Genomic DNA, 26,618 nt, shown 5'->3' with positions numbered 1-26,618 from the left:
GCAAAGATTGGAAAATTGATCTGGGAAGAGAGAGATTTTCTGAAAATCACCATGCCCACACTTACAGAAGGATTCTATTACCATTCACATGTCTCATACGGCCATAACCATTCAAATTGTTTCCTTTCTATGTACCATAACACTGTCGGTCTGGTTTCTAACATTTGCGTATGTGGTGAGTAGCAATCTATCCTTTTAATATTGTTGTTATTCCATCCTGCTCTTTCCATTGTTTGATTTTGCCTAACTGCTACTTGTCATGTAGCTAACAGAACTTTTCAATCCCTGACTTGAGATATCTACATCTACATCTATACTCTGCAAGCCACCCAACGGTGTGTGGCAGAGGGCACTTTACGTGTCACTGTCATTACCTCCCTTTCCTGTTCCAGTCGCGTACGGTTCGCGCGAAGAACGACTGCCGGAAAGCCTCCGTGCACACTCAAATCTCTCTAATTTTACATTCGTGATCTCCTCAGGAGGTATAAGTAGGGGGAAGCAATATATTCGATACCTCATCCAGAAACGCACCCTCTCAAAACCTGGACAGCAAGCTACGCCGCGATGCAGAGTGCCTCTCTTGCAGAGTCTGCCACTTGAGTTTGCTAAACATCTCCGTAACACTATCAGGCTTACCAAATAACCCTGTGACGAAACGTGCCGCTCTTCTTTGGATCTTCTCTATCTCCTCTGTCAACCCGACCTGGTATGGATCCCACACTGACGAGCAATACTCAAGTATGGGTCGAACGAGTGTTTTGTAAGCCACCTTCTTTGTTGATGGACTACATTTTCTAAGGACTCTCCCAATGAATCTCAACCTGGCACCCGCCTTACCAACAATAAATTTTATATGATCATTCCACTTCAAATCGTTCCACACGCATACTCCCAGATATTTGACAGAGGTAACTGCTACCAGTGTTTGTTCCGCTATCATATAATCATACAATAAAGGTTCCTTCTTTCTATGTATTCGCAATACATTACATTTGTCTACGTTAAGGGTCAGTTGGCACTCCCTGCACCAAGTGCCTATCTGCTGCAGATCTTCCTGCATTTCGCTACAATTTTCTAATGCTGAAACTTCTCTGTGTACTACAGCATTATCCGCGAAAAGCCGCATGGAACTTCCAACACTATCTACTAGGTCATTTATATATATTGTGAGAAGCAATGATCCCATAACACTCCCCTGTGGCACACCAGAGGTTACTTTAACATCTGTAGACGTCTCTCCATTGAGAATAACATGCTGTGTTCTGTTTGCTAAAAACTCTTCAATCCAGCCACACAGCTGGTCTGATATTCTGTAGGCTCTTACTTTGTTTATCAGGCGTCAGTGCGGAACTGTATCAAAAGCCTTCCGGAAGTCAAGGAAAATGACATCTACCTGGGTGCCTGTATCTAATGTTTTCTGGGTCTCATGAACAAATAAAGTGAGTTGGGTCTCACACGATCGCTGTTTCCGGAATCCATGTTGATTCCTACAGAGTAGATTCTGGGTTTCCAGAAATGACATGATACGCGAGCAAAAAACATGTTCTAAAATTCTACAACAGATCGATGTCAAAGATATAGGTCTATAGTTTTGCGCATCTGCTCAACGACCCTTCTTGAAGACTGGGACTACCTGTGCTCTTTTCCAATCATTTGGAACCTTCCGTTCCTCTAGAGACTTGCGGTACACGGCTGTTAGAAGGGGGGCAAGTTCTTTCGTGTACTCTGTGTAGAATCGGTTTGGTATCCCGTCAGGTCCAGTGGACTTTCCTCTGTTGAGTGATTTCAGTTGCTTTTCTATTCTTTGTACACTTATTTTGATGTCAGCCATTTTTTCATATGTGCGAGGATTTAGAGAAGGAACTGCAGTGCGGTCTTCCTCTGTGAAACAGCTTTGGAAAAAGGTGTTTAGTATTTCAACTTTATGTGTGTCATCCTCTGTTTTAATGCCATCATCATCCCAGAGTGTCTGGATATGCTGTTTCGAGCCACTTACTGAATTAATGTAAGACCAGAACTTCTTAGGATTTTCTGTCAAGTCGGTACATAGAATTTTACTTTTGGATTCACTGAACGCTTCACGCATAGCCCACCTTATGGTGACTTTGACATCGTTTAGCTTCTGTTTGTCTGAGAGGTTTTGGCTGCATTTAAACTTGCAGTGAAGCTCTCTTTGCTTTCACAGTAGTTTCCTAACTTTGTTGTTGAACCACGGTGGGTTTTTCCCGTCCCTCGCAGTTTTATTCGGCACGTACCTGTCTATCATGCATTTTACAATTGCCTTGAACTTTTTTCATAAACACTCAACATTGTCAGTGTCAGACCAGAAATTTTTGTTTTGATCTGTTTGGTAGTCTGAAATCTGCCTTCTATTACTCTTGCTAAACAGATAAACCTTCCTCCCTTTTTTTAATATTCCTATTTACTTCCATATTTAGGGATGCTGCAATGGCCTTATGATCACTGATTCCCTGTTCTGCACTTACAGAGTCGAAAAGTTCAGATCTGTTTGTTATCAGTAGGTCCAAGATGTTGTCTCCACGAGTCAGTTCTCTGTTTAATTGCTCGAGGTAATTTTCAGATAGTGCACTCAGTATAATGTCACTCGATACTCTGTCCCTACCACCTGTCGTAAACATCTGAGTGTCCCAGTCTATATCTGGTAAATTGAAATCTCCACTTAAGACTATAACATGCTGAGAAAATTTATGTGAAATGTATTCCAGATTTTCTCTCAGTTGTTCTGCCACTAATGCTGCTGAGTCGGGAGGTCGGTAAAAAGAGCCAATTATTAACCTAGCTCAGTTGCTGAGTGTAAGCTCCACCCATAATAGTTCGCAGGAGCTATCCACTTCTACTTCACTACAGGATAAACTATGAGGTGCATTCAAGTTCTAAGGCCTCCGATTTTTTTTCTAATTAACTACTCACCCGAAATCGATGAAACTGGCATTACTTCTCGACGTAATCGCCCTGCAGACGTACACACTTTTCACAACGCTGACGCCATGATTCCTTGGCAGCGGCAAAGGCCTCTTTAGGAGTATGTTTTGACCACTGGAAAATCGCTGAGGCAATAGCAGTACGGCTGGCGAATGTGCTGCCACCGAGAGTGTCGTTCATTGTTGGAAAAAGCCAAAAGTCACTAGGAGCCAGATCAGGTGAGTAGGGAGCATGAGGAATCACTTCAAAGTTGTTATCACGAAGAAACTGTTGCGTAACGTTAGCTTGATGTGCGGGTGCGTTGTCTTGGTGAAACAGCACACGCGCAGCCCTTCCCGGACGTTTTTGTTTGCAGTGCAGGAAGGAATTTGTTCTTCAAAACATTTTCGTAGGATGCACCTGTTACCGTAGTGCCCTTTGGAACACAATGGGTAAGGATTACGCCCTTGCTGTCCCAGAACATGGACACCATCATTTTTTCAGCACTGGCGGTTCCATTGTCACAACTGACGAAAAGAAAGTCCCATTCATGCTGTCGTTGCGCGTCAACATTGCTTGGCAACATGCCACACTGGCAGCCATGTGGTCGTCCGTCAGCATTCGCGGCACCCACCTGGATGACACTTTTCGCATTTTCAGGTCGTCATGCAGGATTGTGTGCACAGAACCCACAGAAATGCCAACTCTGGAGGCGATCTGTTCAACAGTCATTCAGCGATCCCCAAAAACAATTCTCTCCACTTTCTCGATCATGTCGTCAGACCGGCTTGTGCGAGCCCGAGGTTGTTTCGGTTTGTTGTCACACGATGTTCTGCCTTCATTAAACTGTCGCACCCACGAGCGCACTTTTGACACATCCATAACTCCATCACCACATGTCTCCTTCACTGTCGATGAATTTCAGTTGGTTTCACACCACGCAAATTCAGAAAACGAATGATTGCACGCTGTTCAAGTAAGGAAAAGTCACCATTTTAAGTATTTAAAACAGTTCTCATTCTCGCCGCTGGCGGTAAAATTCCATCTGCCGTACGGTGCTGCCACCTCTGGGACGTATTGACAATGAACGTGGCCTCATTTTGAAACAATGCGCATGTTTCTATCTCTTTCCAGTCCGGAGGAAAAAAATCGGAGGCCTTAGAACTTGAATGCACCTCGTACTACTATCAGCGACAAATACGCCACCACCAGTTGCATGTAATCTATCCTTTCTAAACACCGTCTGTGCCTTTGTAAAAATTTTGGCAGAAATTATCTCTGGATTCAGCCAGCTTTCCATACCTATAACGATTTCAGCTTCGGTGCTTTCTGTCAGCACTTGAAGTTCCAGTACTTTACCAACGCAGTTTCGACAGTTTAGAATTACAATACCGATTGCTGCTTGATCCCCGCATGTCCTGACTTTGCCCTACACCCTTTGAGGCTGTTGCCCTTTCTTTACTTGCCCAAGGCCATCTAACCTAAAAAACCGCCCAGTCCACGCCACACAACCCCTGCTACCCGTGTAACCGCCTGCTGTGTGTAGTGGACTCCTGACCTATCCAGTGGAACCCGAAACCCCACCACCCTATGGCACAAGTCGAGGAATCTACAGCCCACGCGGTCACAGAACCGACTCAGCCTCTGATTCAGACCCTCCACTCGACTCTGTACCAAAGGTCCGCATTCAGTCCTGTCGATAATGCTGCAGATGGTGAGCTCTGCCTTCATCCCACTAGCGAGACTGGCAGTCTTCACCAAACCAGATAGCCGCCGCAAGCTAGAGAGGATTTCCTCCAATCCATAGTGACACACATCATTGGTGCCAACATGAGTGACAACCTGCAGATGGGTGCACCCTGTACCCTTCATGGCATCCGGAAGGACCCTTTCCATATCTGGAATGACTCCCCCCGGTATGCACACAGAGTGCACATTGGTTTTCTTCCCCTCTCTTGCTGCCATATCCATAAGGGGCCCCATTACGCATACACATTACATATACACATCATTTGTAAAAGGAGTGGGTAATGAGGCACACTTTTAATTTGATTTTGAATTTATAATTTTCTGATTTATGTTAGATGGGAGCTTGCTGGAATCTTCTTTTCAGTGTACGTAACTCCATTGTGAACTGTAAACAAGGAAGCGAAATGAACATGAAACCTATTTTGTGTGTTGTAGCAATCTGTCATTTTCATATTGTTGTTATTCCATCTTATTTGAATTTTAAGCTTTAATTGTCACGTAATGAAATTTATTTATGTAAGAAAATTAAAATTATACAAGGAAGATAACTTGATTTATAAAAAAGGATTAAAATTATTTATAAAATATTACATTCACATGATTTGTAAGATGAATTTATTTGATCTTAAGAGTTGGTTGATGAAGATTTTATGAGAGTTGGAAATATTTACTGACATAAAAAGGGAGGTTAAGTTTGTTCACCTCCACTACACAGCTGAAATAAATCGCCATAACTTGTCACTTTTATTCAAATGATACTTTTGGAAAATGTAGAAGTTACTTTATCAGTGTTCACTGACTTTTTTTCCTGGTTGTTCCCTTAAATATTTCTTTGCTACTAGACTTGTCCATGTATGACTTATTTGAAGAAGTGCAGAGATTCTGTTCTGCAAAAATGGGTTTCATATGAATTCTTTCTGTCATTACATACACTCCTGGAAATTGAAATAAGAACACCGTGAATTCATTGTCCCAGGAAGGGGAAACTTTATTGACACATTCCTGGGGTCAGATACATCACATGATCACACTGACAGAACCACAGGCACATAGACACAGGCAACAGAGCATGCACAATGTCGGCACTAGTACAGTGTCTATCCACCTTTCGCAGCAATGCAGGCTGCTATTCTCCCATGGAGACGATCGTAGAGATGCTGGATGTAGTCCTGTGGAACGGCTTGCCATGCCATTTCCACCTGGCACCTCAGTTGGACCAGTGTTCGTGCTGGACGTGCAGACCGCGTGAGACGACGCTTCATCCAGTCCCAAACATGCTCAATGGGGGACAGATCCGGAGATCTTGCTGGCCAGGGTAGTTGACTTACACCTTCTAGAGCATGTTGGGTGGCACGGGATACATGCGGACGTGCATTGTCCTGTTGGAACAGCAAGTTCCCTTGCCGGTCTAGGAATGGTAGAACGATGGGTTCGATAACGGTTTGGATGTACCGTGCACTATTCAGTGTCCCCTCGACGATCACCAGTGGTGTACGGCCAGTGTAGGAGATCGCTCCCCACACCATGATGCCGGGTGTTGGCCCTGTGTGCCTCGGTCGTATGCAGTCCTGATTGTGGCGCTCACCTGCACGGCGCCAAACACGCATACGACCATCATTGGCACCAAGGCAGAAGCGACTCTCATCGCTGAAGACGACATGTCTCCATTCGTCCCTCCATTCACGCCTGTCGCGACACCACTGGAGGCGGGCTGCACGATGTTGGGGCGTGAGCGGAAGACGGCCTAACGGTGTGCGGGACCGTAGCCCAGCTTCATGGAGACGGTTGCGAATGGTCCTCGCCGATACCCCAGGAGCAACAGTGTCCCTAATTTGCTGGGAAGTGGCGGTGCGGTCCCCTACGGCACTGCATAGGATCCTACGGTCTTGGCGTGCATCCGTGCGTCGCTGCAGTCCGGTCCCAGGTCGACGGGCATGTGCACCTTCCGCCGACCACTGGCGACAACATCGATGTACTGCGGAGACCTCACGCCCCACGTGTTGAGCAATTCGGCGGTACGTCCACCCGGCCTCCCTCATGCCCACTATACGCCCTCGCTCAAAGTCCGTCAACTGCACATACGGTTCACGTCCACACTGTCGCGGCATGCTACCAGTGTTAAAGACTGCGATGGAGCTCCGTATGCCACGGCAAACTGGCTGACACTGACGGCGGCGGTGCACAAATGCTGCGCAGCTAGCGCCATTCGACGGCCAACACCGCGGTTCCTGGTGTGTCCGCTGTGCCGTGCGTGTGATCATTGCTTGTACAGCCCTCTCGCAGTGTCCGGAGCAAGTATGGTGGGTCTGACACACTGGTGTCAATGTGTTCTTTTTTCCATTTCCAGGAGTGTATTTAACTTCATATTGAGACAAGTCTCTGCACTAAATCAAGGTGCAGTAATGGCTAAAACATGGTGGATTATTGGACTTTTTTCATCATCTTTGGATCACATTTATTTTTCAATCAGAATAAATGTCTCCTTTCACATACATAAGGTGTCAGAGATATTCATCTTATTTTATACACTGTATCTTCTTCATGAAGTAAGATAGAAACTTGTAGTGAACTTTAACTTATGCATTAGGTGTAAAAAGTTTTGATATTCAAAAGAACTGTCAGATTTTACAAGGGTAAATCTTTTACAAGCATGTGCATGCAACTGTGGGGTACTTTTTACAGTTACATTTAGTATCAAAGTTTTCATTTACCTTTCACAAATGTTCAGTATGCCCACCATCCAGATGATAGTTAAACTCGTCCTATACTTTTGGAAGCGTTTCTGGAGTTGCTACATTCATTGTTTTTTGGTATGCAGTATTGCATTTCACCCAGAGTTGTTGTAAAGGGAGGCACATAGGAATTACATACCATGAGTTCAGAAGACCTTGAAGTTCAGCGTTGCCAAGAGAGAGTGGAACACTCCTTGCATCTGATCCATTGGTGAGGCAGCTTATTGCTAACAAATGCTCTTACATGCTGGTGCCTGTGTGGTGGTGCTCCATCCTATTGAAAAATTAATTTTTTCGGCTTTTTCTCACAATTGTGAAAAAATCCAGAGTGCAACATATCCAGTAACATGTTTCTTGTAATCGTCTTTTCTGCAAAAAAGAACAGTTCACAAATCTTTTCTTGGGCTATGGCATATAGCACATAGAATTTTGGAGAGTCTCTGTGATGGTTAACTGTGGTATGTGACTGCTGTCTTTCCCATATATTTATGTTGTGACAGTTCACTTTTCCACTTAAATGGTGATTTCTAAAACTGAACGTGAAAGGAAATTGGTACCCACAGAATTATGACGCAGATGAGTTTCATAATAAATGCTAGAACACCACTATGCACTTTCGTATTACTATCAGACACAAGGAAATTATTTCTGTCAGAAACAAAAGGGAATAGTTGAAGTTAATGGTTGTAGCTGCATCATACATGTGATAATCTAAGAATAAAAACTGTCTCTGCAGTGATGATCAGAGAGGCAATATGGACTTCTCCACAACAGGAAATTGACCACCTAGAACGGAGGTGCTACAAGTTCATAAACAAGGGAATGGTATTTTATTGTGATAGTGAAAAGATCTTCCATGCTGTAATGGGTTACAGCTTAATATCCAAGGAAGCCCATGCCCATATCCTCAGGATTGATCATAGTGATAAGACATTTGGAAGTGATGACATTGTGTAAATAGAGAAGTCTACACATTTACTGAGCATGAGTGGGATGCACTGGGAAGACTTATTCCACAGGGATGCCACTTACTTCAACCCTGTGGCAACAGCGAATTATAAAGAGGGAGGCAAGTGACCAATTACTTGTGGCATAATCCATATCACTTCAGGCATGAGGGGGGGGGGGGGGGGTTTACCTTCATAGTCTCAGATGTTATTGAATTTCTCTGTCTCTTCTCAGCAATCACAGGCCCTGTAGACCATGCGCTGCATCAACGATCATAAGTTAAATTTAGGTGTAAGTAAGAAACACATAATTTTTTTTTTTGTTTTCTCCACAAAAAAATTCTGGACAGGCCTCCAAAGATGACAATGCAGACACCGTTTTGAAGATGCTAATTTTGAAAAAAAATTTAAAGTGCTGTATCTGTGAACAGTTCCAGATATTTTGTGAGAGTTTTTTATTTGAAAAATAATTGCTTTATGATTACAATGGTATCCTCCTGGACATATCTATCAAAGTTCTTTTACTGTCGCCTTTTGAATTTATTTTATAATTTACAGAAAGTTAGATTTTTTTCTGTTGATTAGTACCATGTAGTACTATATTCTCTGTAAAGGAGAGCTTCCACTTTTAGGTTAGACCGGTTTTATTTAAATATATATATATATATATATATATATATATTGTTAACTTTCAAGGGTAATGTCTCTTACCAATTTCTGTGTTACAATGTTTATTTCTATTGTCTTTGCTGCAGTTATTTCTTACCACTGTCTTTGTTGCAGTTATTTCTTTTCACTTTCATTGCTGCAGATATTTCTTACACTTTGTTGTAGTTCTTGTCAGTTTCTTTGTCGAGGTTGTTCATTGCAGGTTTCTGTATTGTAGTTGTTAAGTGCTAATTTGGTTACTGAAGAGGCTTCTAAGAAATCTGACACCATCCAGTGAGTTGTGGGGGAGGGGGGGGGGGGGGGAAACTTTGTTCAGGTTGGGAATAAGTGTTCTCATTTGAAAACTGTTTCAAAGTGAATATGTTTCCTGTGACGACTTTTTGTGTTCTAAATGTTTTGACAGAATAACAACAATGATAGTATCTGAACGAGACGAAGTCTCATATGGTGCAGGTGATGCAGATTTTGCATCAACAGAAGAAGAATTAAATACCCTGAATCAGTCAAGTCCTGTTAAGAAACTGTGGTCAATGAAGTCGAGTCATAAGCTCTGTGCATCAAGAAAACACAGAGAAATTACTAAAGCTGTGGATAAATACACTACAGCAAAACTGACCACACTCTTCAAAGGAGAAATTCAATCTTCAGAAGAAAATGAACCAAAGCACTCTTGCCAGGAATTTTTCACAAATATCAATTCAGCTGTTGAATATTGTGCATCCTACAGTGAAAAAGTGCAAGTTTTAACTATTATTCCAGAGACATTAAAAAAAAATTTGAACCACATTCCATCAGTATCAAAGTACGTGGTGAACAAATCAAGAAATGTGATGTCTGTAAATGGAGTCTTTGGAATACCAGAACCCTATTACGGTCATATTGTAGAAGCAGCTCAAGTTCAAATAGTGCAGTCATTTTATCTGGAAAACAAATGAGACTGTTCTCATCAGAGTGCCAACAAAAAAGACACAATAACTGTAACAGTTTAAGGTCAAAAAGTTGTGAAAGTGAAGAGGTACATTGACTTGGATATTAAAGAAACTTTTGCAATTTATAAGAGCAACTATACAACTTCACATATTGGAAGATCAAAATTTTATGCAGTATGACTTAAGTGGGTAGCTCCACACCCACCTAGAAATGTCTGTTTATGTGTGTACTGCGCGAATTTTGAACTTTATTTGGTAACTTTGAAGAACTTACTGTAGCATGTGACATATGACACCTTGGTTGGGCGCGTGAAGTCCATTAGTAGTCTGTGACATAAAGCGAGATACTTGTTTGTTTCAAGAATGTGGTGACTACCCTGGAAAGGGAGGACTGTCTTTACAGACACTTCGCCTGGAAGATGTAGCTGATAACTCTGCAGAAATTACATATGCATCATGGGAGGAAAGTAAACTAATTAAGAAAACTGTTGCCTTTGACAGTTCCAGTGCTGAACTTGGTAAATGGTCAGTGAAAGCAGTAACACACCAGCATCTGAAGAAATTGCAACAACAACACAGTGCAGAAGTGAAAGGGTGTGTACAGGCTGAAGAACTATGTTTAGTGCTTCACTGTGATTTTGCCAGGAATTGTCCTGTAATTCTCCCACAAGAAGTACATCATTGGAGTAATGACCAGGTTTCAATTTTTACAGGAGTGACATATTTTTTAACAAGGTCGCAAATGTTGCAGTTATAAGTGATGACACAGGACATGACTCATCACGTGCTTTGCTAGCAATGCGCAAATTTCTTCAACTGCAAACAGAGGCAGAGAAGATCATCATTATTTCTGATGGTGCTGCTAGTCATTTTAAAAATCGTTACCAGCTGTTTGAATCGAGTAAGTTGCATTGTGCCAACTGATTTAGTATGCAGTGCTACTGGTCATGGGAAGGGGCCTTGTGATGGTGTAGGAGGCCAGCTGGAGCATCATGCTACAAAACATAATCTTTCTCGACCAAATACAGCTGCGATTCAGAATGCTGAGGAGAGAGTCGTGAAATCTTACACATCCACAGCCCCTCACTCTTTTCTCCAAAGAGGAAATCGAAGAATTCTGTGAGCTGAAAAAAGAAGACGGTCCAAACAAACTACTCCTGTGAAAGGAATTCAGAAGACTTATTTTTGGACTCAAAGTGATTGGTGAACTCATATTGCATGCACTTTAAAGAGCAAGGAAGAAGAAATTTCATTTGTTCAGTCAACACCTCAAAAACAGCAGGATAATATTCCGATTCACAACCTGAGAAAAGGGGGGGGGGGGGGGGGGTGTATTAGTGGCATGTGTATGACTGTGACTGGTGGATTGCTGAGATTATAGATGCCAGTTATACAGAATTGTAGTGAACTTTGTGAAGCTACCATATGGACCAGTGCTGGATATCGGTTTCCAGCTGAAGGACAGCAACAACACCATCATGATCATTTCCTGAATGTTTTGAAGACTGTAAGTGCTCCAATTCCTATTGGTTTAACAGGAGGGCATCACTCTATATTAAAGGAAGATACTGAAACAGTGGAACACATTTTTAGTTCATTGACTGGCTAATTTCAGTACAAAACAGAGTGTACAGAACTTGTATAAATTGAAACCTTTAGGTCTTTGGACCTTTCACATACATTTTGGAACCATTTAAAATGCTTGAAAAATGATTCTCTTACTCATCTTTCAAAACTAAAATTATTTTAAATAGGGGTGGGTTTTGATTTTTATGAGCCTGTCATGCGATAATGTGATAATGAGACATGTTTTATGTACGGCAAAAATTTCAATTGTTTATAAAACCTGTTCAATCTAGAAGTGGAAACTCTCCTTTTCAGGGAAACTATATGGTACTAATTAACAGAAAAAATCAAAATTTTATGGATTGCCATTTTTGAAAAAAAAAATCAGAACACTATAGTAAAAGAACTTTAACAGGTAAGTCCAAATGGAGGATCTTTTTGTAACCATAAAGCAGTTATCTTTCAAATAAAAACAACAAAATATCCAAACTGTTCCAGAGATACAACATTTAGAAATTTTTCCCAAAATTCGTATCTTCAAATTGGTATGCGCAGTGTCATCTTTGGGGGAGCTGTATCTCTGAGCAGAAATTTTTTTGGAGAAACAAAAAAATATGTGTTCCTTACTTAGTCCTTCATTTTAACATACGCTAAATTCAATAACATCCGAGACTATGAAGGTAAGATTTTTTCATAGCCTGCCTGAATTGATATGGACTATGCCTTGTACAACTACTGAAAAGCTTTGTGAAGATTGTCTCTAATAAGGAATGCCTATGCATTGCTGTTTGTTGTAGTCTAAAGTCTGAAGATCGATTAGTTAGTTAGGTTCCATAGAGTATTTGAATGATTCTTTTATTGAAATAATGTGAAATGAGTCAGGTTACAGAAAATGTATCCCTGATTAGTGTTAACATTAATGAACATTTTTCTCCAAGTGATGCAGCTACTCCTAAAAACTAAGTTTGTATTTACAGGCTACCAGTTTAAAAAAAAATGGTCCTTGAACAGACGGATTTTTCTAGAAGAAATAACTCCAGGTTAAGTCTAAAACTTGCTTTGCTACTTGTCAGGCATTTTATGTTATCAGGCAAACAAACATTTTTGTTGCTACATATTGAATTTCTTTCTGAGCCATTGAGAGCTTTAATAGTAAGTAATAAAGATAATTTTTCCTCTAGTGTTGTCGGCATGGGCATCTCTGTTGTTCCTAAATTGTGATGGATTATTTGTGAGAATTTCATTAGTGAATATGTGCATTGTGAAGGTGTAGATAAAATGCCTAATGCCTTAAAGATGAGCCTACATGGCAACCTTGGGTAAACACCACATGTTGTTCTTACTGATTGCTTTTCTGCAATCATTACTTTCTTTCTAAGTCATTAGTTACCCAAGGAAATTATTCCATGTGACATTACTGAGTGGAAATATGCAAAATATGCCAGGAGGCTGATGTTTTTGTTTCCAAGACCAGTAATTATACAAAAAGCAAAAGTAGCTGAACTTAAGTTTTAAGCAGACCAACAATACGCGTCTTTCAGTTCAGGTTCAAGTTTTCGTCAGTATGCACACCAAAATTTTGGATCATTCTACCCTGTTTGCTGACTTTGTTTGTGTGCTACATCAGTTGTTGGTATGATCCTTTTTGTTGTACAGAACTAAGTAAGGGTGATTTCTCAAAATTAAATTAGAACCACTTAATAATCTCTGTAAAACATCATTAATAATCTCTTCTGTTGGTTTCTCTCCAATGGCATTCATTATCACACAGTATTGCCTGGAAGAAGCATGAATTTTGCTATTCCTAAAATTATTTACATTCCACCAAGACTTTACGTTACCACATTCTACGTTAGGAATATGTGCCCCAGAATCAATATTCAGGTGATGAACAGTACTCAGTTTCTTTACATTTACTCAATACATTGTCTTCATGACTGCTATAAATCTCTGGTCAACCTCTGTAAAACTGCACATTGCTAGCTAGCTTCCTAACCCTCCAAATAGATGTGACATTGATTATAAACTACTTTCAAAATGGCTTCTTGAGTGTGCCCTAAAATATTCAAGTCAAAAAGACAGATGTCCAGCTTACTGTTGTTACACTTAAAACAATATTATGTTTTACTCCCAAGACTATGTGTGACAGTTCATTACTTGTGCTCCTCCAAATCCAGGCTGCCAAAAGTATAAATTAGATACTTACACAAAGTGCATACTTTAGATTATGGCATTAATAATGGTAATATCTGTTTTCAGTGTTAACAGGAGAGACAGCATCAGTACAAATTTTAAATGTCAGTGGAGAGTTGGAGACTCTCACAAATATTGGAGTCAGTCTTCCTACAATGAGCAGTGTTGTTGTGTTATCTGACACTACTATGTTGCATCCTGATCCAGCTCCAGGTATGGTCCTTTGTTAATAATCAATCTCTATAAACTTCGTGTCATGGCAAAATGCTTGAAACTACAATTTTGCTATCATCAAGAACACATTAAGTTCATTATTGCATTTATTTTAATTACACGTGGAAGTCAGGAAGGTTTAACTTTTGGACTCTTATTCTTTCAGACATTAAAAGTTGTTATACTTGTTTGCAAAAAAGTGCAAGAACAAAACATTATGGTTTGTTCTAAGATACCAAGCGAGGTGGTGCAGTGGTAAGCCACTCTACTAGTATTTGGGACAGTAGTTAAAATTTTCAGTCATCCATCTAGCTTCAGGTTTTTAGTGATTCCCCTAAATTGCTTAAGGCAAATATTGGGATGGAACCCTTGGAAGGACCCAGTGAATTGTCTTTCCCATTCAGAGCTTGAGATCTATCTCTAATGACCTCATAATCAATGGGACATAAAATCCTAATCCTCATTTCTTCCTTCCTCCCTTATTATTATGGATTTGTGATGTGAGCACGTATGGCCAGAAGTTGTAATGGATATAAAACAGCTATGATATCAAGACTATTAGAGAAACTATTATAACAAGACTATTAGCGAAGCAACACTAGTTCAGTAGGCAAGGATGGAAGAGATAATTTGCTGTAATCTGATTAAGAAGCATTTTTGTTATTCCACACAATTGTACTACATAATCAGAGGAAACTTCAATTATAGTGGCAATATGCAAACATTGCTCCTTCAGATACTGTCCCACTGTCTCCTTGACAATGTCTCACCACATGTGCTTGAGGGGTGGGGAGGGAGGATAAAAGTTATTTTTCTTGGCCGTACATAAAGAAAACAGAGAAGACATGCAGCAGAAGTTCAGAGGTGTGTTTATTCTGGACAGAAAATAATAAGCAAAAGTGATGTGAAGAGGAAATAGCAGGGAAATATGAGCTTATAAAAATTAAAAAAAAAGACTAATGAAATCAAGAAAACTGCTTTTAATGCTCTGTATACTATACAAGAGTGATGCATGTTCTGGGGAGGAGAAGGAACTGTCTGGATTTGAAAACAGCCCGAGGTATGGAAGTGAATGATCATGACAATGGAAGGAACATGAGAAACCTACAATGGAATTGTGTTTTTGCTCTAGTCACCACCAGCTCCCATTGATTTTACCAAGCCCACCTTCTCATTTTAGGGATATCAACCACTTCCACCATTGTTTACCTACTTTTTCTTGATTGTTGCTGCACTTTCCCACTGTAACATCCTCCACACTCCTGCCTTGCTGCCATTGAATATTACATGTTCCAGTTACTTCCAGTTCCATTGCTGGCATTTCATTCTTTATGTGCAATACTAGTTATGTTGCCATCAATCCTTTTTCCTTTGAACATAATTCACAAACAGGTCCACAACACTTTCACAGAATCTCACATGGTGTTTTCATAAGATAAACTATTGAATCCATTGTAACCAACCAAATTCCTAAACCACTTGTACATTTTCATTTTCTGTTATCAGCTCACAGAACCACCTTCACAGACAACAACCTCTACCTTTCTAACGGCTGCATGGAAACATACATCCTATTAAGATCACTCAACACGAGCAGTATCTTCATTTTGACTGAAGTCACATCTTCTGCACAAAAGGGCCCCTTTATACATTGTCCAGTCACATTAATGCGATTACGTGTCAAAAGCCCAAATAATCACCTTTTGCAGTGCGGATCACTGCAAGATGTACAGGAAGAGAGTCAGTAAGGGTCTGGAAGATACCAAGATGGTTGTGGATCCATGCTGATTCCAGTGCCGTGGCCAGCTGCATTACGTTTCTCTGTTTAGGATCGATGGTGCGAACAGCCTGGTCGAGGTGGCCCCAAAGATTCTCGATTGGGTTTAAATCCACAGAGCTTGGTGACCAGAGTAGTATGGTAAACTCAGCCTGATGCTCTTCATACATTGCGAGCTGTGTGACGCATTGCATTGTCCTGTTGGTAGATGCCATTGTGCGGAGGAAAACCAAACTGCATGCAGGGATGAACATGGTCCCCAAGGATATATACTTACTTGTATTGATCCATTGCACCTTTCAGAATAATGAGATCACCCAGGGAATGCGCCCTGGTTGTTTGCTTTCAATGTTTCACACTGTATATGCTAATATCCATCTTTCTGATAGAGCATAAAATGTGAGTCATCTGAAAAGGCCAGCTGTCCCCACTCAGTGGACATCCAGTTGCGGTATTGGTGTGCAAATTCCAGCCTTCATTGGTGATGAACAGCAGTCAGCATGGGTGCATGAACCAGGCTGCTGCCGTGGTGGTCCATACACAACAACCTTCACTGAATGGTCTTTGAACAGACATTATTGGTAGCCTCTGAGTTCATCTGGGTGATCAGTTACATGTCTGTTCATCTGTACACATCTCCACTGCTGCTGTTAATTCCCATCATCTATGGCTTTTGGTCCACAACAATTTCTTCAGCACCAGTTTTGTATAGTGCCATTTTGCCACGCATCTTGTACTTTAACCACGGCAGCAAGCAAACACTTCGTTGTTTCAGAAATGGTTCCACCCTAGGGCCAAAAGCCGCTGATCATGCTCTTTTGAACGTGAAATAAATTGTTCCATTTCCACATTCTGACAATGACTGCATTGTGTTCTAAGACCCTCAACACACTTCGTATACCATCCACTGCTGTTGCTCCCACCTCCTTTCTGTGAGTGGTTATTGCATGTTGACTTCAAATATAAGTGGTGGTCACATTAATGTGACTTGATCATGTAGTTTTGCTATCTGTGGACAGCACATCTACAGTAGTGAGTAATCCATCTCCAATATGTTTTAAGCCCTTCACAAATGGCCAATACCCACCAACACAGTCTAAAAAAAAGTCTCCAATATCGTATTCCTTCCAACTAAACTGGGCCAATATTGTGCAATAATACCCTGCAGTGGACTAACTGGACCATATCCTCCAGAGGCTTCAGCTATCTCTCATTGTGAGCTGAAATCAGCAATATCTTCTCCAACATGTGGTGTTCCTCAAAGTTCCGTCCTGTGTCCATTGCTGTTTCTTGTGTACATTAATGATCTCTTGTCTGTAACATTGCCATATCCTAAGTTTGTTTTGTTTGCAGATGATACAAACATTGCAATAAGTAGCAAGTCAAGTACAGATTTAGAAAAGACTGCTAGTCAAATTTCCACTGACACTGATAAATGGTTTAAAGCTAATTCACTGTCATTAAACATTGAAAACACCCACTATATGCAGTTCAGAACCTGTAAGAGATTTTCTTCCAGCATATGTATAATATATGAAGACATTCAGAATGAAAAGGTTGACAGTGTTAAATTATTGGGATTACAACTTGGTAATAAATTCAGTTAGAAAGGGCATATCAGAATTTGTGAAGTGCCTAAACAAGTCTGTATTTGCAGTGAGAATGTAAGAGATATAAATATGAAAAGACTTGCATACTTTGCTAACTTTCATTCTATTATGTCATGCCGGATCATATTCCATGGTAACTCATCAAACCGAGCGAAAGTTTTTAGAGTGGCATGTAATATGACTCATTTGTGGTGTAAATTCAAGAATGACATGTAGAAACCTGCTGAAGGAACTTTGTATTCTAACCACTGCTTCTCAGTACATTTATTCCTTAATGAAATTTGTTGCAAGTAATATATCTCTATTTCCAACCAATAGCTAAATACATAGTATCAATACAAGGAATAAGAACAATCTACATAAAGAGCTAATTCAGGAACACACATTTCCCTTAATTTGCCAGCAACCATTAAAAACTTGGTTTCAGCTAAGCACGGTTTAAACAGACTTTGAAAGATTTATAAATTATAGAGTGCAGCAATCAGTCATCCTTTTTTGGCTGGTTTTATTGCACAAATCCAGATTTCGGCTAGTGCCTAGCCATTATCAATGCACTATTTTCTAACATTGACACATATTAGTTCCCTGTTGTTTGGGTGTCAGTCACAGTTCTTTGAATACTACTGTAGTATTCAAAGTAATGTGACTGACACCCAAACAACAGGGAACTAACATGCATCAAGATTAGAAAATAATGCATTGATAATGGCTAGGCACTATCCGAAATCTGTATTTGTGTCACAAAACCAGCAAAAAAAAAAAAAAAAAAAAAAAAAAAAAAAAGGACAACTGATTGCTGTGCTCTGTAATTTATAAATCACATAACAGTCACTGAGTGCACCCACTTTCCTAATGGGAGGTAACCTGATGAGAGTTTGAAAGACCTTTTTGTAGGCAACTCCTTCTACTCTATAGATGTATATCTTAACAGGGACTATTAGACCAGCTTAAGTAAAAATATCCGTTAGATTTCAGTTTTGACAGCACTTGGTCACAACAGTCAAGATTAGGTATTTTGTGTATGATAAATTTATTAAAAGTGTGTAACTATGTTTCATTCTGACAGTGTGTGCATTCTGTAAATATTAGCAGTTCCAGTATACTGTAATGTATTCACCTATTTTGACAATCCCCTGACAAATAATCAGGGTAATGAGCATTATATTCAAATGTTTTATGTTTTTTATGTTATACCTTGTGACTTGTTCCATACCAATGAGAATCATCTCATTTTTGGGTCTACGAACGAAAATTGAATTTAAATCTAATCCAAACAGTCCCACTCCTCCCAAAGTGATATTCTGCCACCTTCTCAGCATACATCATATCCTGAACCATGCTCTTGCTCCCAATTTATTTCCACATTAATAATATTCATGTGAAAAACCCATATGCAAGATCTGTCCCTTGTGTCCTGTTGCTGACACACTCTATTACATTAGAGACAGAGCCATCCTTATTGTCCCACTGCCTCTTCAATTTTCACCTTACCTGCTTCATCTGAGACAGTCAGTCACCTCAGCTGGACCATAACATTACATTATCATATACTTCTAATGTTATTATTATTATTATTATTATTAATAGTAGTAGTAGTAGTAGTAGTAGTAGTAGTAGTAACAATAATAATAATAATAATAATGTGCCCTGAGAATTGGTACATTTAAGTGTTCTGGCTGCATTTAATTCTGAAGAAGAAGGGAAATAAGACTTCCAGCAATGGAAATATTGTGCCAAAGGATAATGAGCATTTCAGACATGTGTCGCATATCCACAAATTTTTGAAGAAAACCTAACACATTTTAAATAAGGTTATTATCTGTTTACAATCCTTAATTGTTTATATAAATAAGTGAAGTACTAATGAGTTGTGTATTTCTATTGATTAATAACATGTTAAATGTAACAGGAGATGACAAAATGTGAATTCACTTGAATCATGATACGTATCTGCAAAAATGTCTGTTATTCACAGAAGAAGCATTTTATTGAATAAAACAACAGTAGATATATATGCTATTATGACTGACTCAAAAATTATCTTCTTTACATCTTTGTGTAAAGATACTGCCAAACAGATTTTCATGATTTTCCTGTTCTCTTCACAAGAATTTAGCTCTTCACATTTGCCTCAGATGTTAATGTGTGAATCAAACCAGTCTTCAAAAACAACCTATTTTAGGTATCAATTTGAAAGTTCCTTTACATTTTCACTGACACTGCATAGGTTTCCTCGGAGGAAAGCAAAGTGTCTGGGAGATGATATTACTTACCAGTGTATATAAAAAGAAACATGTTACATTTCAAACAGTTTATGAAAATTAATTGCATGAATATAAACTACTGGAAATTATTGCTTACCTCTTTTTAAACCATCAGTGTTATACAGTGTAAGGATATCTTATTAATCAAGGGAGAATGATTTTACTACATACATACACAGGTGTTACAGGTTTCACACGTTCCAAAGGCTTCTTCTGCTTTTTGCCCACTCAGTGTATTTTCTAACTAATTGAGGATGATGATATGTTGATGTTATAGATGCAAAGAAACACTACAACCCTCTTTGTTTTTTGAAAGATCACAGTTGGATATTTGCGGTCTTTCTGGTTTGGCTATTTTAGTATTTGCACAGTTGTGACAGCACTGCTGCACTGTACGTTGGTATGGGTACCTCATGGGTCGATGGTGACTTGACAATAACTTGGGAACAGAACCCCTTAAGATGTAATGAAGACTTGCCTTGAGAGTCAATCTACAGGAAACAGAAAGCCCAAAACCTCAAGAGATGTGCACAGGGATAAACTCAGCACATGCTGATACAGGTGGCTGTTGACTGAGCACTTGACAAACACAGGCGGCATGAAGTGCAAAACAAAGTCCTCATAGTTGACTTCAGCATAAGCCCTGTCCCTCCTGGCGTACTGCCACTCACAGGTAAACACCTCTGTCAGCAGGTGTACCTGTAATATGTGTCACGTGTGCCCTCCAAGGCAGATTTTCACACGATTCTTTGCACTGCCCATGCAAGTTCATCTGCCTCCATCGTGATGTCTGCTGGCAAGGATACTAAAACTACAAATGAATAAGCATCATCAAAAAGTAACACTATTAATATAAAAAATTCCTTGAAACCAGCGGTGAATTTGGTAATGCCAGATGCTGTTCCTTTTGTGCGGATTTTGTGTACACTGAAGATGAGGTGGTTACAGTCTTTCATAATGCAGAGATCAACATAAAAACATTTGTGTAATGTTGGGACATACAACAAATCATTGCACACCAGTAGTAGGGTAGTGATGGACCACATGAGTAATTCTTTCTTCCTCCTTCCCTTTACTGTGAATTTCCCTTTATTGACTCTTATAATGTGCCTGTCTCCAAAAGTGCATTGTCAAATGCTCTTTCATTAGTAATTGTGAATTTAGGATACACAGTGCCTGTAGTACCATTTTTCAGCTGCGATGGAACTGTAGTTGCAATCACCATGGACAAATAGCATTGCAATGTATGTCTATGTTGTAATCCCAACACATAATGAGCCATGAAAATATCCTTCAATGTCAACAAACTACTAAAAATTGTATAATAGTGGGATTATTTGAAGTAAAATCAAGTTTGGTAGTGTGCATTAAATGGGTAAACCTCAAGGTTCCATTGTAAAATAGCATATATTGATGTTAACTTCTTTGCTTACAAGGACCAGTAGTGTTCAGTTCCTGAATATTACTGAATTCTTCATGATATCCCTTTATCACACAGCTGTTGGTGCCTTTAGGTCACATCTAGTGCGTGTTTTCAAGGCCTTCTCTTGTGCAGGCCAGCTAACTCACCCCCCCACCCTCCCCCCTGCCCTCCCCTCCCCTCCCCTACCCTCCCGTCTCATTGATAAACAGTCCTGTTTCCTTTGAACTCGTCACCTGTTTCACAAAATAGGGGAAATTCTTGTTTTAACAGTTTTGCTTACCATCTGAGAACACATTTCATGTATGTTGCTATTTTCAGTAGTAAGATATGATTGTATGTGTACAAGATACAATTACTTGCATTTATAGAAACTACATCCATTGAATAATTAGTGGATGTGTTCTTGGTTGACAACTCTGAAGTCCTTCTACCAAGATGGAGACTCCACCACCCATTATCTTATGTGTGAGGCAATACCTGAACTGCATTTTCCCTAGGCTGTGGAACAATTGCAGTATTGCCATTATTTGACATCCAGGCCCTACTCCTGATCTAATACAATCAGACCTTTATTAGGGAGGTTTATGGAGTTTACAGAAGAAAGGTGAATACACAAGAAAAACTGCTATGTTGTATAAAGAACAATAAAAAGCTATGCTGTGATGCTCTAAAACATGTGCTGTGGAGAATCAATTAACAATACTAAGTGTTGTCATAAATCATTTGGATAATCGAAAATCTAGGTAGCTGAATGTATGAAGGAAAGTGATTTTTGTATTATTAACTCTAGAAAGATAACATATGTCACCTGCTTATGGTTATCTTTCAGGTATGTCATCATATGGTTAACTTTCTAGGGTTAATACAAAGATAGTTGTTTATTCTAAACAACAAAATAAATTAAACTTATTAAAATCAAATAAAAATCAGTGTTTACTGAGAGATTAGAGACACATTTTCACATGTAAATGCATATGTTCTTACAGTTACTAAAATTCTGCAACCTTAATGAAATACCTAACAAAAGTCACATAGGGCAGTCACTGTAGTTTAATTGTCATCTGACATAAAAAGTTTTTTCTCTTCATTGCTGCTATAGTATGAATTTGTTTTATCTGTCATGAACTCATGGTGTCACTCTATGTTGGTTGTTTGCACCATTTGACAGCTGTTTCCACGGCTTGAAACACTTCTGCATGAGATGGTCCTGCATCATTTCCAGCACCTATGTTTTCTTCTGTTTCAACTTCTTGCATTTCCTGCTGTTTGTTTGGCTGTAATGTGATTTCAATAAAACAGTTTTGTCACTCAATATGATTTGAAAAATCTTAATCACTACTGTCAGAAGTGATCCACTCTTTTCATATCATCACATTCCTGGCATATTTGTATGTTTGTCATTAGCTCATTTTTATCCTTCAAAACATAATCATCTGTATTGGTTACTGAATTTTTGTACTCCCATTTTAGTATTCTGTTCCAAGCTTTTCAATCAAATCTCATGCATCTGGAACCATATAATAATATTCTTTTAATTTCATTGCTTGAAAAATGACAAAATGACTTCCATGTTATCTTTATCTCAGATAACAATCTATGTAAAAGTTGTATTCTATAAAATCATTATAATGTTTCAGTAACACTTTAATCCACTGACTGTAGTGAAGATATCATATTAGGACACAAAAATTTTACTGTGAACATTCCATTTCTTCTCTCTAACTATTCAGCCTTAGGATGGATTGGTGCATTACTCAGTAAAATTATGACTTTTTCCCTTGTTTACCAGTTTCGTTTTCAAATATTTTTCCTGCGGGGATAAAAGTGTAGTCATACCAGTCAGTGAATATTTGGTGTTCATCCATACAATATTTGGCTTTTATATATTAAGGGAACCCTGGAATTTTTTGAAGCATCTGGAGTTTTTGGATTTTCCAATGAGCAAAAGTATTTTATGGGTCCCAGTAGCATCTCCACAAACTAATATTGTTACTCACTCTTTAGTAGCTTTGTATCCTGGAGTTGAAGTCTCTCGCCAGGATTTCCAATTTAATCTGGTTTCATTAGCGTTGCAAAGTCCATGCCACAGTCATTTTCATCCAGTTCTAATTTCCTGCATCTACATGAGCTGAAATTATTTCCACATTGTATTTCCAATTTACAAATTCTATGATGAGATTTAAATCTGTTACTTGCCACAAACAATTCACCACCACCTATTTTTATAGTTAACTGTAATGCCTTTTCAGAGAGCAAAAGACCAGATATCGTTTGCTTAGTTTGTGTGTGTGTGTGTGTGTGTGTGTGTGTGTGTGTGTGTGTGTGTGTGTGTGAAACAAACAATACAAAGGTACATTTTTTTGGTTTCTTCGACACTATTTTATGTTTACTCCTATCTTCACTATCAAATTTGCCAGTTAACTTCAAAGCTGAATCAGTATTCTTCTTAAAATTGGTTATTGTAGGAGTACCTACACCATACTTACTGGTTAACTTTTTCAAATGAATCAATAATGTTTATTTTACCTTTAAGTGATAGCACCACTCCTTTGTGCTTTGACATTTTTAAAGTTCAGATTCACAACGTGGCACAGCAGTGTAGCCATTGACAACTGTGTCACTCAAACAATAATGGAATGGTCACTGTCTACCACAAACAATAATGAAATGCCTGAAGCAGAGGTCACACATAGTGTGGACAGTTAGTGCCAGCGTGACACATCTGTGCACACAGAGACTAGACTAGACTACAAAGACTTGTGGTTGACAATCTGGACTACAAAGACTTGTGGTTGACAATCTGGGTAAATGCAAATCCATGTAACTGAGGTGCAGATAATTAAGCCTCCATGTACTACTGCATGTAAGAGTTGGTTTGTAATTTGTGATGTACTGCTCTAACTTTGAAACAGGTCATAACTAATACATAAAATTGTGTAACAAAATAAAACTGTTTTGCTGTGATATAAACATATGAACATTTACAAACTTGTATGTCAGGAAATGTTCTAATAGCATATGTTTATAAGCTTTTTTGCTTCAAAATATAATTTACTACCTGCCAGAAAGTGGCCTTTCCTTCAAGACTCCCTATAAAACATAGCCCATATTAACTTCTGGAATGATCAATGACCAACCTCCCGAAAATTATTAAGTTTGTGTTGGAATGGAAAATGTCATTACATAATTGGAATGTTCATTCAGTAATCAGGATAACTTGTTAATACAATGCAGATGGCAGTGATTATCATTTTTGTGGAATATACAGTACCAATTCCACATTACATTTCAAGCATAATTTAGGCACAAAACGTATTATGAAATTGCACATTCTGAACCAAACCAACACAAGTGTACTACTTTTAATTTCCAACCATTAAATGTTGTTACCATGTAACAGTAACTAAAATGTACTAGTTTACAGCATTTATATCTTTATCTTGCATTAAACCATAAAATGTGATAGTTGCCAAAGGTACTTACATGTATGTTGCTTATATCCACATCTAATCAATATTATAATTAATCCATACCTCTCAAAAGTTACATCAACTGGCAATTCTTTTTCTTAAACCCTGTATTGATACAGAAAATTCAGAATACACGGTGCAATGAACTGTTTGCTGTTTGGTATAGTTACAGTTACATTGTAAAGCAAATCACAATGTAACGAATCTGTCTCCTTGTTTTTCACTATGGTCTCTGTAAACTAATTAAGAAATATTTTGATTCACAGCAGCAGCATTTGGAGGGCAGCTGATACCTTCAGCTGATACGGCTGGTGTCCTACACCAGTGTGATGTATCTCGTGTGCAGTTTCTTGAGTGATAACAGAAAATCCTTCAGCTTTCAAGATATAGGCTAACTGTGATTACATTTTACCAAAGTTTTATTCACAAACATGCCACATGAATTCAATGCCAAAACTGAAGGCCTTGGAAATGAATAAACTAAGGACTATATGTACCAAAATGCTGAATATAGAAGTGTTATCAGAGGAGTGGAGGGAGTAAAAATAAACATACATCATCCTAGTTCCCCCTATAGTGACAGCAGCAATAAGTTCTTTTGCTTCCATACAGTGTAATTACATGTGTGACTTGATGGCTCTGCAGGTAAGGGGCATATTATGACCTATCTGTAAACTGAAGAGCAAGCAGGCGAGCCCCCACTCACTGTAACCAGTTATGTCAAGAAGCATGCAAAATTGCTATACAGTTTCGATTTCACATTGTACTGTAGGCCCATCAGTAACTTGCTGGGTAACCATTTTCCAGGTTATATGAAAGCAAAGTTCATGCCCAGTAAAGAGCATTGTTGTTTTCAAATGTATCTGTGGGCTGTGAAACACTGTCAGCCATTGATAGTGTGCTTCTGGGTGTTCCCCTGACTTGTTGATTCCATTTTATGCATAGTATTTCAATGACAGACCCAGCCGTTATGTTCAAGTGCTGCGAGTACACATAACAGTAATACGGGTCACACACTTTTATTTGGCCCCTCTGTGATTGGCGCATGTCGTCTGACTTCATACCACTCCATAATGTTTACACTAATTGCCAACCTTACGTACATTATTTACAGAAATGAGCAAAGAGCGGTTCTAGGCGCTTCAGTCCAGAACCGCGTGACTGCTACGGTCGCAGGTTCGAATCCTGCCTCGAGCATGGATGTGTGTAACGTCCTTAGGTTAGTTAGGTTTAAGTAGTTCTAAGTTCTAGGGGACTGATGACCTCAGATGTTAAGTCCCATAGTGCTCAGAGCCATTTGAACCATTTTTTTGAGCAAAGAGCTTGTTCTTGGTCCTAGTGACTCACCATCAACTTTTGTGGGACTTCTGCAATGCACTAATACATTACATGTTCATTTCTTTTCTAAGCTGTAAGCCGGCTGCTCTGGGAGAAGAAAGTGGGGCTTGTCTCAACAGCCAATGAGCTATGAGCTGATTGCAAGCTCCTGCTCCCAGCATCCTCCGATGTGGGACCAAGTAAAAGTATGAGATCAGTACTCGCAGCACCTAAGGAAGACAGCTAGATCAGTTGTCAAAATATTGTGCACAAAATGGAATCGACAACTTAACAGAACATTCAGAAGTACACTATTAATCATTCATATTGAGAAAACCTGAGAGATCACTGTGACTTTTTTGTCTGTGACTGATGTCATTTTAGCCATAAACATATAAATAAACTTTGGGTTGAAGATCTATTCACTTTTTTACTGAAATATAATTACTATACAGACCATACAATCATACTGGTTATCTGTCTTGCTCTCTATAAATTAAAACATAGTCAACTCTGCGATATTAATAATTGGTGCCATTCAGTGTTTATGTGTGCAACAAATGCATTATGTAAAAATGAAGAAGCAGTTTATTGTTTTTTACTGTGCTAAAATGTTATACAAATGTATAGTAAAATTAACTACTATGTACAATGTTTTTATGCAAAAGAGAGACTGATTAAGAAAACAGGAACTAGTGGGTAGTGCCTGGTAATATTTTTTCCTGTCTTGAAAATTATTTAAGTAATGAAGCATTATTAAAGAATATCTGGTGTATAATTTGTGGAAGAGATTCTGCTGATGAGAATGAACAGTGTTTTCACAATAAATTTCACAGA

At 39.1% G+C, this 26,618-nt stretch overlaps 1 protein-coding gene across 1 annotated transcript in view; it reads left to right on the top strand.

Moving 5' to 3' along the window:
- The window catches only part of LOC126187496 (uncharacterized), a 166,042-nt gene extending 139,424 nt beyond the window's left edge, over positions 1–26,618 (top strand). The window contains exons 11-12 of the mRNA XM_049928609.1: positions 13,774–13,920; positions 24,731–26,618. Of these exons, the coding sequence (XP_049784566.1) occupies positions 13,774–13,920; positions 24,731–24,822 (239 nt within the window). The 3' untranslated portion in view covers positions 24,823–26,618. The remainder of the gene's footprint in view (positions 1–13,773; positions 13,921–24,730) is intronic.

This window comes from Schistocerca cancellata, chromosome 5, assembly GCF_023864275.1.
Source record: "Schistocerca cancellata isolate TAMUIC-IGC-003103 chromosome 5, iqSchCanc2.1, whole genome shotgun sequence".
Taxonomy (NCBI): Eukaryota; Metazoa; Arthropoda; class Insecta; order Orthoptera; family Acrididae; genus Schistocerca; species Schistocerca cancellata.
This window is presented reverse-complemented; position numbering and strand designations above follow the sequence as displayed.